This window comes from Falco naumanni, chromosome 8 (assembly GCF_017639655.2).
Source record: "Falco naumanni isolate bFalNau1 chromosome 8, bFalNau1.pat, whole genome shotgun sequence".
Taxonomy (NCBI): Eukaryota; Metazoa; Chordata; class Aves; order Falconiformes; family Falconidae; genus Falco; species Falco naumanni.
Genome location: NC_054061.1, coordinates 63,289,012 through 63,304,002, shown reverse-complemented (window position 1 = coordinate 63,304,002; position 14,991 = coordinate 63,289,012). Strand labels below are relative to the sequence as shown.

The 14,991-nt window shown below is 36.9% G+C and overlaps 1 protein-coding gene across 1 annotated transcript in view; it reads left to right on the top strand.

Moving 5' to 3' along the window:
• DNAH7 (dynein axonemal heavy chain 7) overlaps nucleotides 1-14,991 on the top strand; it is a 111,913-nt gene that overhangs the window by 27,293 nt on the left and 69,629 nt on the right. Inside the window, exons 19-26 of the mRNA XM_040603717.1 lie at nucleotides 5,071-5,264; nucleotides 6,420-6,618; nucleotides 8,122-8,262; nucleotides 11,311-11,523; nucleotides 12,386-12,495; nucleotides 12,937-13,105; nucleotides 14,395-14,497; nucleotides 14,605-14,732. Of these exons, the coding sequence (XP_040459651.1) occupies nucleotides 5,071-5,264; nucleotides 6,420-6,618; nucleotides 8,122-8,262; nucleotides 11,311-11,523; nucleotides 12,386-12,495; nucleotides 12,937-13,105; nucleotides 14,395-14,497; nucleotides 14,605-14,732 (1,257 nt within the window). The remainder of the gene's footprint in view (nucleotides 1-5,070; nucleotides 5,265-6,419; nucleotides 6,619-8,121; nucleotides 8,263-11,310; nucleotides 11,524-12,385; nucleotides 12,496-12,936; nucleotides 13,106-14,394; nucleotides 14,498-14,604; nucleotides 14,733-14,991) is intronic.

Genomic DNA, 14,991 nt, shown 5'->3' with positions numbered 1-14,991 from the left:
CCACTGGAGTTCAGTTACTCTTCTTTCTAAAAGCAGAACTTTTGCCAGCATTACGTAAGCTCAGCCACAGCTTTGTGTAGCCAAATTTCAAAAATCTCCAAGGACAGAGTTTTCTTGCAGATTACCTCCAGAGAATTCAGTGCTGCAGTACCTTCCTAGTAAATAATACTTTTCTAGAAATGTCCAAAGATTTATACCTGTTTCCCCTTGTTGCCCAACTATCACTACTGAGAAATTGGCTCTGGCTTTTACAATTGACCTTCAGGTAGTTGTAGGCTACAGCGAAGTGCTACCTTAATTTCCACTTAGTTTCCAAGCTGAACAAGTCCAGCTGTCCCAGCCTCTTCTCGCAGGCTGTGTGCCGTGCTGGTGAGTAAAACTGAGCAGCATACAAACCAAAGTACCAGACATAATGATCCTGGCACTGTAGGTCAATTGACATGAATCGGCTCTCACACTGATTGATCCTTTTGAAAAATGCTGTTTATCTGGATATTGAATGGCAGAGGTGCCTCTGTAACTTCCAGCTGGTTAGGTATTTAACTTGCTTCAAAAGTACTAATCTGATCTACTGTACATCAGTATATAGGGCAGTTGTCAGATGCCATCACTGCGCATGTCTGGCAGTTCAAAATGTTACTGTCTTGCCAACTTGCTTTTACTTGATGCTTTCCAGAACTTTGCGCAGTAATTAGGATCAATTAATGAGATTATATGAATGCTTTGCTTCAGTTGTTAGATGTTCCCAGCCTTGGATCGGGTTAGATTGGCTATGTTTGCCAGCCTAACTGGATGGAGAACACTCCCACGTTCTGTTCTGCTGACCCTGCGAGAGGGCAGGGCAGTAGCTTCTAGCAAAGCGGTGGTACCAGTGAGGGAGGAGGAGAGGTCTGAACCTGGCACAGCTGACTCGTGAGTGGTCGCGCAGTCAATGGGCTGAATGCACGCTCTGCAAACTGTTCCTCAGGGGATAACCAGTTAGCTAGTAATTCTGATGATCCTGTTACATAATTTTAATGATTCTAATAATGATTAGAGAAACTGCGTTCCTTCTGAAAAAGTTCCCTAACATCAAGGACTTTTCTAGCAGGGTGTTGTATTTTTAATATTTTATTAACTGGGCTTACTTAACTATTCAACAGATTTGAGAAGATTTATGAGGTCCGCTGTTTTCCAGGGTAGGGACATAAGGTTACTCTTTGAAGGAAAAAACCAGCTTAGTTTTCATGTGTCTCATGCCTTTGCAGAACTTTCGGAGATCCGTTATGTCATTAGGACAAATGCTAAAATTTTCACTCAGTCTAAAAGCTTTTGGTCTGAGCTCTTTTCAAAAAGATTGTAGATGTGGTCTCACTGTAGGAATACACAAAATGTGTAGTATACACAAAGAAACATTTGCTTAATTTCCTGGCAACTTAGCTTGATCACTTAAAAATAATTTTTCACTTTGTATTATCTTTTAAGTCTTTCTCTTTCCCTTTCTCTCCCTCTGCTTCTCCCCTCCCCCCCCTCTTTTTCTCCTTCTGTCTTACACTCCCCCTCCCCCTTCTTCCTCTTGTTTTCTTTCCTGATTTTCTTCTAAATCAGAAGAATTTATCCCATAGTGCTGTGAAATTAATAGTAATCATTTTTGGGAAGAAATTCAATAACAATAAAAAGGGCAAGACTTTCAGAATTTTGTTGAATATTACATTTCTGAATGTTGTGTGCTGATGATCTGTTTTGAAAAAATCTTCTAAGTCAGATACTCAGTGCTAATCAAATACAAAGTATCTTTTAAATGTGATGCATGTTCTCACTGCCAGAAAAGAGAACAATCTTTTGTTTGTACAGGAGAGTGTAAACCCCGCAATAGAAGTTTTAACAATCTAAAGTTGATTTTGGCTAGACTAGTGGGCATTATTTTCCAGAAGATGGCACTCTGCTTCCACAAATACAGTGTTTGGGGACTGTTCTTCCCCAGTCCATATGAATGGTCTTTCTTAAAGCCCAAAGCTAAAAGCTAACTTGAGTCTGTTTGCACTTTTTTGCATTTATAAGCCGTTTTATTATAAAATTGCTGTGTATTATGAATTGCTTTTATTTGCTTAGCTTTTCATCACAAAATTGAATAATCATATATTGTTCCTTCAGTTTAAGTATCTTTTTTAAGCAGCACACATTAATGAGGGTTAAATTACTTCATGGTTTATTTTCTAGATTATATTTAAAAAAAAATTCAAGGATATGGAAGCTTTTCTGTCTTCGTGGTGAAAAAGAAAACAAAATCAAAAAACAAGACACACCCCCCCCCCCAGGCTGTAACCTGTGATACATACAGAAATTATATTTAGAAACTAGAGTTGGTGATGGTCTTTTAACAAGATGCTCAAACTATTTTTATGCACTTAATTTATACTCTTTTCTTGATACAGTTTTTTCCCCTAATTAACACCAACAGTGTCACTGACAAAGTTACACTAATGTTTTGAATGACTGAGAATGATGTCATTAGCTCTTTTTCTTTATGCATTAGCAGACCTGTAAATAGGAAATCTATGCTGCTATAGCATAAATTCTTTTTTTTTTCTTTACTTTTTCCTCATATGAAGGAAAAAACAAGCAGGAGGAATCCCATTTATAAAACTGGCAACACAGCTTTGATTTACCAGTTTCACTTAGTCTATTTGCTGATGATTAATACACTAAGAAAGGGAACAAAAGCTCTCTCTGTTGACAACATGTAGTCATATGGTTGGTTGTGCATTAAAAACTGTTTTATAAAACCAATTTTGAGTTATGTTTGTATGCTGACAGCTTAATTGTCTATGTATAGATGAAAAGTATGTAGTTACTGAGTTTGTTGTGGTTTGGTGTGATGCAAGAGGCAGGTGACAGAAGATAAATGTATTTCATGTGCAGAGGAACGCTATGATTATTGTATTAGGGAGATGCACCCCCGTGAAAATCAATTAGCTAAACATACAATTCTGGGTGGGGTTTTTTTCAGTAGATTGGAAGTACGTGTGTAACGTGAGTAGGAACTGAACCAAAGCTGAATGCATGTTGTAAATAATTTCATAATGTTACGAGTTTTTGAACTGAAACTGAACTTGGAATTTCTTGTTTCAGTTCACCAAACTGAAGCTGAACAGCAGTCAGGCTCCTGGGTCAAATCCGCATTGTCAGCCTGTGAGGAGTGTTTCTTGCAGACACCTTTTGCAGCTCGGGGCATTGCAGGGCAGTCCAGCCTGGCTCCTCTCCTGCCCCTGCAACGTGAGGCACCCGTGGTTCTGCCCTGTGAGACTGTGCTGTTCTGCAAGCCCGGCCAGACTTTTCTGAGCAAAACATTCTACATTTGTAATGGGCTCTGACAAAACTATTTCTAGTAGAAGTACTCTGGGTACATCCTTGACTTCTGCTGTCCGTTGGTCTTTGTTACTGTCGGCAGCTCTTACGAGCCCTCAGTAGACTGACTAGTCTGCAGTTCTCCCTACCAATCTCTTAGGGTTGCATATAGCTCTGTCTTTTTTTTTTTTACTTTAATCCTGGATATGTGTTCTTCGCTGTGTGTTTACAGGCGCAGACTCACTGGGCAGAACGGAGGGGACCTCCGGGCTGACTAACATTGCTAGTTACCTCTGTTTCCATCTCACCTGTGGTCATTGTGGCCCCCTTCAAATTCCAGGGGAGTGCGGTCTGGTTTAGTGGTAAAGGAGAAGCTATGGCAGAAGCTGTGTTCCCAGACTTCGGGAAGTGGAGCAGGGGATTGGGGTTAATCACTCTCCTTTTCCTTGTCAGGATTTTGTCATTATAGAACATGATGTTCTGTATGTTCAAGTGAGTGGGTTTGAATCAGTTCACGGTTAGCAATGCAGGGATCTGAACTAGAAGTGAACTAGAATAAATTCAGTCACAGATGAACCCAGGCCCATACTGGAACTGAGTAGAAGCGTTTGCTTGGTTTGACTTCCTCAGTCATAAATCTGTGTAATTCGCTACTTTGCAATGTGTCGCATTTTACTCCCAAATCCCCATGCCTGATGAGCAAGACTAAAACCTGTAATGATGATTAAGCTATGGATTGGTCATAAGGCATACTGAACGGTAGAACCTGATGTTCAGACAACTGTGTTTCTCTAAAGCTTCTTAGCTTGGCAACCTTTAGGTCTAGGTCTTTTGCAAAATCTTCTTTATATTTGTACCAACTGAGATAAACTCATCTTATGCAGTAGCTTTTGTAAGCATTTATGTTTATTTAACTTGAGGGGTTAATTCGGGAAGCACTAGAAAGAATTTGGAAAGCACTGTATGTCTTAATATATTTTGCCATCCACACAGCGTATAAATAGAAGAAACCCAGTGTTTTATCCAGTATGTATCTTGACAGGTGTTAATTCAGGTGCTATTGTAAAAAGAAATAAAAATACAATTTTTTTATATTCTTCAAGCAAATACAACTTTTCAAGTGTTTAAAGGTTTTTGCTAGCAAAACGTGTGTAGCTAGTACACGTTGGGATCAGAGAAAACCTTTTTTTAGATCGCGCTACCAGTCAGTACCAAGTGTCAGTGTTGCCTGTGTATGGCTTTGCCATCTCAGTAGTTACAATCTCATGTATATATTTATGTATTTTATAAGGAAGGAAAGATAATTTATTTTGAATTCAACTCTGGCAGATGAGTGCCACTTAAAATGTGTGACTGCCTTGTTGTAAAAGTACGCTTTAAAAAACCCATCAAAATGTTTTAATTGTTCATGTTGCTTAATTATGTAATCCAATTGAATAGCCAGTGTAAATTGCTGTTGCTCCAACAGAATGAGGGGAGTTGTGCTGTGCTGAATTGATCCTGTTTTGAAAATTATTTTTGAAAAATAATAGTTCATGTTTTGAAAAAATTAATAGCAACTGCCTAACTACTTTTCCAGTGAACCCTGGCAATGGAGGTTAGTAAATTACAAACCTCACAATGGTTTGAGTCAAGCAGAATTTGACATAAATACTCATTTTGCTTAAAGAGTTCCTGCAGTGCTGTGTGGTGATTTACTTGAAAAGGCATTAACATACTAATCTAGAGTAACTTCTTTTCCAGGACAAACGTGTGCTGACGGTAGTAATAATAGACAAGATGTTTGAAAAACTGAGGAAGTGCAATGAATCTCTGGAGCTAATTCTTAAGGGACTTAATGAATACCTAGAGAAGAAGCGCCTGTTTTTCCCCAGATTCTTTTTTTTATCTAATGATGAACTCCTTGAGAATCTTTCAGAGACCAAAGATCCTACTCGGTACGGTAATATTTAATAGATGTATTTGTGACTCACAGTGCATGGAGATGGTCTTGTTATATTGCTTCTCTGAGCCCAGAACACTCTCTTTCTCACTGACGATTATGATATTAAGTGCCTCCTTGGTTAGATTTAATGATGGGTGAGCACAGAGTAATTTTTAATATGGGTAATTAAATTAAGTTCTGTTTTTTAAGCTAGGAACCCTTCCATACACTGGTTTTCAGAAGAATCAGAAGCCCATATAGTAATTCATGGTGAAATGAACATACCTGATTTTTCCCAGCAGAAAACTGGAATATCAGGTGGAACTTGTATACTGCTGGCTTGAGTTTTATCTTTTTAGGGGCAGTCCTAATTAAAGTGTTCAATTTTTTTTGCTGTGTTTTAACTCTCTCTGCAATTCCTACTCCCCAACTTCATTCAGGATTAAACTGCAGAAAGTATTAACTCGGTCCAAGTCCCTCTTACACTGAGTGGTATTAACTCTACAAGAATTCTGCAGTAGCGATCTTGTTAAGCAATATAGCCCTCGCTATGAGCAGAGGAGCTGGGGTTGGATTCCCAATATGCAGGCTTGATAGCGTGCAGTGAATGCAGCGTGAGGTCATGCAAAAATAAGAACAAAAATGAAAAATGAAATGCCAGCTCAGTGACAGAGAAATATTCATGCAGTGCAATGAGCAGGGCAAGAAATCTTGTGAGGAAAAAATATCTTAAAGGGTTCTTTTTTTGTTTATTACAAGCTATTGTGTTGAGACTGCACTAGGTTGCTTTACTCAAAGTCCTTAATGTTTACTCTGGTTTGCTGGGAAGACAAAAATAATGGAATTTAATGTACTGTAGGGTAATTAGCAGTAAAGAAAGAATGTTTGTTTATCCTTACTAGTTTGTGTGTTATAGAGACTATTTTGTAATGTATGTATGTAATATTTTACACCTTTAAACTGATCTAAACTGATCTTCAAAAAAATATTGTGGTAACATCTTGTGGGGAGTAGTACACACAATTTATTGTTGAGGATAAACTTTGTTTTTTAACAAACTTAAAATAGAAGTAAATTGTTCACTTTTTTATTTTTAATTAGATCATCTTTGGTAGTATTGGCAGGAAGAAATTGTCAGAAGCTGTTTAATACTAGTTTTGTTTTCTAGAGTACAACCTCACTTGAAAAAGTGCTTTGAAGGAATTGCGAGAGTTCAATTTACTGATACATTAGATATTACACACATTAAAAGTAGTGAAGGAGAAATTGTGGAGCTCGTAGAGACAATCTCCACATCAGAAGCAAGAGGTCAAGTTGAAAAATGGCTGGTTAAACTGGAGACAGCTATGGTGAAGTCTATCCACAAGGTAAGGAGCCCTGAGCTCTTATGCTCTAGGCTGAAGTCATTTGGCATTGATTTCTTCAGTTAACATTAACATGTACTAGAATTACTTTTTACGCTTTGCACCTAGCGTGAACATTAAAACAATTAATTCAGTCTTTAAAGGTTGTAATTTTTATTCTTTAATTTTTAGTTCTGGTGTCAATTACTGGTTGTAAAATTCTCTAAAATTCTTTAAAATTTAATAGTAGAGACAAAAATATTTTGTGCCAAGGATTGTTTTACTGGATAATGTTCCACACTTGATGTGGTATTAAGGGACAATATTAAACTGAAAAGATTGCCTGTGGGTTGTTTTTGATGTTTTCCTTGATTATGACTACCTTAATCAAGACTCAACTCTTCTTTTCAGATTTTATCGTTCTGGTGTTTATAGTGTCTCATCATTGTGTCATATATTTAACCATCTCTGTTGCCTTCTTTTTTGTGGTCTTCTTTAATGTCAAGTGAGGTAATTAAGCGTGCACACACTTTCCCTGACGCTGTCTTACAGCACAGCAGTTTAATTATTGTAGTGGCATAGCAGTACAGAAGAAAGTCAATAACCTGATCTGTTCGGTGCGTATCAGACATGGACTCTGAGCTGCATGAGCAAGAAATGGTTAGGCACCATTCATCTGCATTTAGCCTTGACTACAGAACTTTTATAATGACCTAGACCAGATAACATTTAGATAGGTTTAAGGTCAATACAGACACAGTTTTCCCTCATAGATGGTTTTGTTGTTGTTGTTTTGTATTGATGCTATTGTATATATAGATTGTTAAAAGCAAAAAGGCTTGGAACTGCAAAATGAATGGCAGATTTTCACTCAGGTAGTTTATATGGCTTATCTGAGGAGCCATCCAGATTTACTGAGGGGTTTGTTGGTAATACAACTTTATTCTTCCCTGGGTTTTTTTAGTGGCAGGAGAAAAACCTGTTGGTCAGGACTGGCAGATATTTTCCAGTGCAAGTTTTGATTTTGTTGGGATTATCCTTCAGTGGCACTAGAACCAGGTTAATCATTGTATTATTAGAAAATACACTTGAAGTTAGATATAAGTTGAAATAGCATGGTCTTCAAAATTGAAAGCTCTGGGTTTTTACTAGAATAAATGGATGAAAAAAAGTTCAGTTTGGGGTATTGCTTCAATATCAAATGGTCTTTGTACTTGTTTTCTAGTTTCATTGTAGATGGAAATGTTTAAGTATCTGATGGCAGGAATCATTTTAGAATGTGTTGTGAAATCAGTTCTTGGAAATTTTATGTGATCATTTAATTCACATTATGACATTTGGGGGGGGTGACATTTACTGAGAGATTTGCTTGCAAGGTGTCAGTATTTACAGAATTGAATTTGAGGCTGAATCTAGACCATGTTCTATTTTTTTTATTCTCGGTAATACAGTGTAATCTAACTTCAATTCTAAAGTTGAACATCACCTGGTTTTGCATGTACTTACAGTGTGCTTTTTCCTGTCCAGGTCATTGGGGATGCACTTGAAGCTTATCCAAAAACTCCACGTGTTAATTGGGTAAGAGAGTGGCCTGGACAAACAGTTCTTTGTGCATCCCAAACTTTCTGGACAATGCAAGTAGAGATGTCTATTAGAAATGGCCAAAGGGTAAGGATATTTTAAATTTAAATTTATGTCAATTTGATATAATGCAGTAGTAAATTAGACCTTCGGTAGTAAGCTTTTTGGATGAATAGGTGTTCAATTCAACAGTTAATCTTTTGAGTATCTACCTGAAATGGAATCCGTGAAGGTTTTGAAGCTAGTATTTCCTTTTGGGTATAGGCACCAATGCTTCTGTACCCGTCAGAGTGCGTTCAGTTCGGCTCAGTGTGTAGGTCACACACTTCTGTGAGAGCAGCGCAGCGGTGACTTTGGGTGGTATGGAGTTTGTTCATGTCTGGTTCAGAAGTCTAACTTACCTTCATTAATGTTTAGTGCTTTTTATGAAGATGGGCTAGGACTAGCATTAGGGGATATATACCGTCCTCGCCCTTGTGAAATAATGAATGTATATGCCTGACTGGTACAGAATTTATAATGAGTTAGCTAATGCTATTGGGAATAAAGCTACTTAAGGCACTGAATTAAAATTCAGGATATATGTTTTGTAGGACCTTTCTTCTATTTGTCACCAAGGGTTAACGCTCTCACTTGTATTTGGAAGTGTTCCAGAATTGCCACCATCAGATGAGGCAACTAAATTTTAATTCTCTGGTGTTTGGACAGAAAGAATCATCAAGTCTCTTTTCAGTTATACATAAAATTATAACTTTGTGATACTTCATGATACTTTTCATTCCTATTTTTTGCCATGATGTGGTATCAATCGAAAGAACTTCTACAGTATTGTATTTTTTGATTCTTCCTGATTATGTATAGTTGAGCTGTACCACAAACACGATGTTTAATCTTTAATCCATATATGGGGCAGTATTTTAAGACTGTATAACGTTTTCTGCTTATTCACAAGTTGAAGCAATGGCTCCTGGTAATAGTGGCTCTTTTGGGCAGCTGGAGTTTGACATGAAAGGAAGCAAAGCTTCTGAGTGTTTTGGAAGGGCGAATTAAAGGAAGAAGAGGACATTACCTGCTAATACGAGGAGTAGATCTTGCAACGTATCTGAAGATTTGGAAAAAGATTTGAATATGTTTTCTTTTCCCAGTAAAGGAAATTCTCAGTTTCCTGGGGAAAGAAATAAGATTTCTACATACTGCACCATTTATCCTCCATTGGTGAAAGACTTTCAGGAAGGAGAGACAGGACTTCTAATCTTAGAGATTTTAGATTTTAAAAAAAACCCCAAAACCAAAACCTAAATCCAGCCTCACCTTAATGAGCCTGTAGTTACTGTTGTTAACAAATAAAAGAGGAAGTGAAGTGAGGTTAAATTGCTTTACTTTTGGGAATGTTTGTTACAGAATTCTCAGCCTAGACAAAAGCTCTTGTGGTGGTCTGTGTCAAGCCTCTTCTGTACATGAGCATGGACAGAAACCTGCCCTTCCCGTATCTTTCACTGAAATTCTGTTGTTGTGGGAATTCTTCTCATCTGGCTTCAGCCCAAGAATCTTCATTCTCCTATAGAAAGGAGCTTGTATGTAGCGAAGCGGTAGAGAGGCATTTGTATCTCCTGACAATCCGTCACAAATCTGTGGCAGGGAGAACTCTTGGTCTTACAGCCTTAAATACTCTTTTTTTTCTTTTCCATTCCTATGTCATGTGCTGAAGCGTAAGAAGCATGACAGTCAGCCAGTGACCATGTACTGCAGTCTGGCTGAAGCGCTTCAGTGTTTTCAGGGACAGGATGGCAATATCATTTAAGTCATTCGTAAATATTAAATATGTGTTAGCACATACATACACACACCTGCTCTCTTTCAGACATTTTTGAGTTAGTTGTTTCCAACAAATAACTATTGTACATAAATCAAAAGTGCAAATTTCGTAATAAAACTGAGATTCTGTAGAAAAACCGTGGTGTTTCATAGATTTTGAGAGCATTGTGTTGCGGCCTGTGTGCGTTCTTGGTGATACACGGTCGTATGGTCAGAAGGATAGCACTAAGGAGCGTTACTGGTGCAGGAGCTGAGGACACGCTCTGTGCCTCAGCTGACAGCTCCTGTTTGCTGAGGAGGGCTTGGTAGTAAGCCAGTGGGTTGTTATCCCCGACTTGAACAAGATTATTTCAGATTTTGTCTTGGTTACAACCTGTAATGCAACACTGTAGAAGTTGTACTGCCTTTGAACTCTGTGTTTACAGCTTTATTCACATAAGTAAAAAGAAGTCATACTAAGCAGGTGATTATTTAAACTGAATGTTTGAAAAATAGATAGCTGAGGCGAGAGATCTCGAAATGATCATAATCTGTTGAGGGTTACCAGTGCCAGTGTGTTGGAGAGGAGCAGCAGGCTAGCAGGGAGAAAAATCTAAACCAGGTTGGATAAGTTTTTCTGCAAATAGAAGCCGTCTTCTATAGAAACATGCTTTGGTGCGAATGTATTACTAAAGTTAATTCCCACTTTTTAATTTCAGTTCAATAAGGCACTTCATCACATCTAAGTACTGTCACGATACAGGTGCTTTCCTTTATTGGGTCTTTCCTGTTTATCATCGACTTACTAGCATGAAGTAACCAATTACAGCGCAAAAGAAATCATTAAGCTATCTGAACACAGTCTATGACCAGAAGTCAGCAAACTGAAAAGTTGTAGAAAAATGCATTTTTTTTTGGTTAACTTTATGAATTATAGGTGTGGTGGTGTTTCTATTGTGGGACATAAGGGCGTTTTTCTAGTGAGACAGTGTCCCTTAGCCGTAGAAAGTATATTGTATACATTTAAGTAGATCTTTAAAATGTGTGGCATTTTCCTTTACTTAATGTGAAATGTATAAAAAGATAATGACTATTTCCTGTGTTCCAGGAAAAAAATAGTGTATGCTGTTTTATTTCCAGATATGTATCATTGATGTTTTACATATGATTCTGTAGAGTACAAAAAAAGCCAGACCCAAACCACTATTGAACTACCAGTAAATGCAGGACATTGTACTACTTATAGTGAGAAAGAACTTTTTAATATAGAGAAATAAAAGTAATATAAGAAAAAATAATCATGCCTTAGACAAGACATGCAACTTCTAAACATTTTTGCAGGCACTAGAGGATCTTCTGGAACAGAATAAAAGACAGATTGAGGACATTGTCACCTTGGTGCGAGGAAAGCTGTCTAAGCAGAATCGAGTGACTCTAGGAGCGCTTGTTGTGCTTGATGTTCATGCTCGGGATGTTCTCGCATCTCTAGTGAGCAAGAAAGTCAAAGATGAGAGTGACTTTGAATGGTTAAGTCAGCTTAGGTACTACTGGGAGGTAAGTGATACCTCTCAATACTGTTAGCAGGTAATTCCTGTTCACAGTTGTTCAGTTTCTGCTTGCTTGCTCACACAGAGAATCGTTATGTACTATGGGAATATCTGCTGATAAAAGAATACCTATAACAAACCATTTTATGGATTGCTAACTGGAATGGCCAGTAGCCAGATGCAAGCAGTTTTAATCATCGCTGCAGAGTCTCAGTACATTTGCTGAATCTGCAGGGGAGGTTACAGATAAAATTTGTTCACTCAGAAACTGTATTTTGGTTTTCTGATTCTGCAGGATAGCAAATGCTGTAGGGATGACAATTTGCAGTTAGAGGTTTTTAAATGACTTACTGTCAGAATTATTTTATTTTTGCATTACATTTATTGGAAAAATAACAGTGCTTATACTGTATAGTGGTAGGATACAATATTTTACATTCATCAGGGCAAGACATTGTATGTGAACAAAAAACCCGTGTATGTAGAGATTATACATTGCCATATCAGAACCATCACATTGACCATAATGGGCTATGAGTCATGATTAGTTCTGTTGATCTTTTAGAAAGTCCTTTAATGTTCTAAGTAGCTACACAAGACACTTTTACTCTGCAATATGGTTAATAGCACCCTTTTTTAGATAACAGTTAATGTAAAAAAATGGTCTTTTTGTTTGATACTGTAGTTGGCAAACTTTTTTTTGAGTCACATTGAAACTTGGGTCTCAGAGCAGTCAGTAGCCTGCCTTGTAGTGGTTTCTAATAGCATCGGGCCTATTAGGGAACTTGAGGTATTGTGTTGAGTTGTGGGGGTGTGTGGGGGCGTTGAAATTATTGTTTAATCTATAAAATTAATGTCTCATTTCTTAGGAGGGGCATCTACAAACTAAGATGATCAATGCTGGACTGAGGTATGGATATGAATATCTCGGCAATACCCCTAGGTTGGTTATTACTCCACTAACAGACAGATGCTACAGGTAAGACTGCAAGTTACTGAATGTACTGTATTAGCAAGAATTTATTTAGTTGAGGTATTTTAATTAGTCCTGAGAACAGATGGCTCCAGAATTGTATTTTTGTGTTCTAATAGGCATAATTAGAATAGGACACATTTCTTTTGGTGGAACAGAATTGGTCCTGTATGAATATTTTAATTTAAATTTGTGATAAAATTAATCTTTTGTGACACTATAATTAGTGATAAATTGCAAGAGGATTTAGGTTTAGAAAGTGGAAAGTAGTTCTCTATTGTGAACTTATAGTACATTACTACATATTTTTAAACTATAGCTGCCCAGAAGCTAGTAAATTGCACCATCACAGAAAAATGTTTCTGATAAAAGCTAGAGCAGCTGGAAAAATAGCATAAAAATGTGTGCGATCTGTTGGTTTTTTTTTTTCTGTTGCTTTATTTCCAGAACCCTGTTTGGTGCACTACACCTACATCTTGGAGGTGCCCCTGAAGGTCCTGCTGGAACTGGAAAAACAGAAACTACAAAAGATTTAGCAAAGGCTGTAGCTAAACAGTGTGTGGTTTTCAATTGTTCAGATGGATTGGATTACCTTGAATTAGGAAAATTTTTTAAGGTGTGGATAAAACTTGAGGGTTATATTTTAAATTACATAAAAGCCCTTTAATTATTTTGACATTGGAAGTGGCCTTAAGGTATTGTAAATGTAATTGTTTTCTGCTTTTGGGCTGCGGTGTAATGCTAGTATTGTACAGATAGGCCTTACTGTAAGAATCAACTGAGATATCAAAATGGTTTTTATGTGCTTTGAAAATTAAATACACCGTAATGATTTCACTTGCTTTCAATAGGCATCATAGATGCCATTTCAGTGAGTGCATTTTTAATAGCTGATTGCAAATTTTAGAGGACTTGAGGTTAAGTCTAAACTCTAAATAAGGTGGTGTCATTATATTATACAGAACAAGCATATTCATTTTGATATTAGCCTGAGTAGACAGCTCTGTATTACCAAAATCTATTCTGAATGGACATCTGTGTCTTACAGCCCAGTGTCCTGGTTTAACCTAGAATGGTACAAAAAGAGAGCGAGTATGCTTTCCTCCCTGGTGTTGTTCTTCCGTTCCGAGTCAGTGGCGCCACTGTAATGATGTGATTCGCCTTCAAAATTAAAAATGATAGAAGTTCACCAAAATACACTGAATTAAGAATTTTTATTTAAATGATGAAAGACAAATTCTGTGTTTATGTGGGAATTTTAGATTTACTCTTAGCAGAGTATGAGATGCCAGTGCTGCAGAGATGGTACAGTAGCATTTTGGGAGCATATCTCAGCAAAGACCTGTGGATTAACCAGAACTGTAGGAAAAGAGAATTACTCTTTAGTTGCACTTAGGTAATGTGGTATGCTGTAAGATGCCATAACCAAAATAGTTAATTTTAGCCGTGCAGAAGTCTTTACTTGGCCTTTTGTCACTGTGAACTCTGTTAGCATAGAATTAAAAGAAGAGTAGGTTTTTTGGAGACTTGTTTAGTGCTGAAGTCTTCCCCCTTATCCAGTTGTAAAATACTGGCTATAAAGGTAAAACATGCAAAATTTGATAGGCACCTTGCATATGACAGAAGAATTAGAATTTTGGACTAGTTTGAACAGGTTTTTTGTCTTAATTGTTTGATTTGGTTGGTTTGGGGTTTTTTTACAAGCAAAGTTAGTTTTTAAATTTCTGTAATTCTTTTTAAAACAAATACTGTCTGGAGTGATTTTGTTTAAAAGTTAGTGCTCTGGATCATGGATATAAGTCCTTTCTTTGCCATTAAACCTTTTTCTTATTAAAGAATTGTTTTGATGTACATGTCCAGAATAAGTACTTACCTATTTATTAGTCATACATCTGTCTCTTCTAGGGTTTATTATCTTGTGGGGCATGGGCATGCTTTGACGAATTCAATAGGATTGATTTGGAAGTACTCTCTGTGGTTGCTCAGCAGATTTTTACTATCCAAAGAGGTAATCTCTTATTTTTATCATGCCTTTCACTTACATATGACAAAGAATAAAGATGTAACAAAACCTGCCCAGCAATGACATTAATTTTTTTTTTTTTTTCTCCATAGGCATTAATTCAGGATCTGATTTAATAGCATTTGAAGGAACTGAACTGAAACTGAACCCTACATGTGCTGTCTTTATTACCATGAATCCTGGTTACGCTGGGCGTTCAGAGCTTCCTGATAATCTTAAGGTACTGTAACACTTGTAATTTTATTACTTCTAATAGCTAATACAGAAAGTAAAAAAAGAAACAACTTTTTATCGTGTGTAGAAATTAAGAATATTTAATATCAATTACCTTCAGTTTTTGATTACATTAGTGTAAAATACATCTCTCAGAGGAAAAAGAAATTAAGAAGGATGATCAGACTGAAAAATAGGGATAAACTAATTTTGAAAACGTTAGGAAGTGGTTGCTTGATTCAAGTTCTAATTCTTAGGATAAAAAT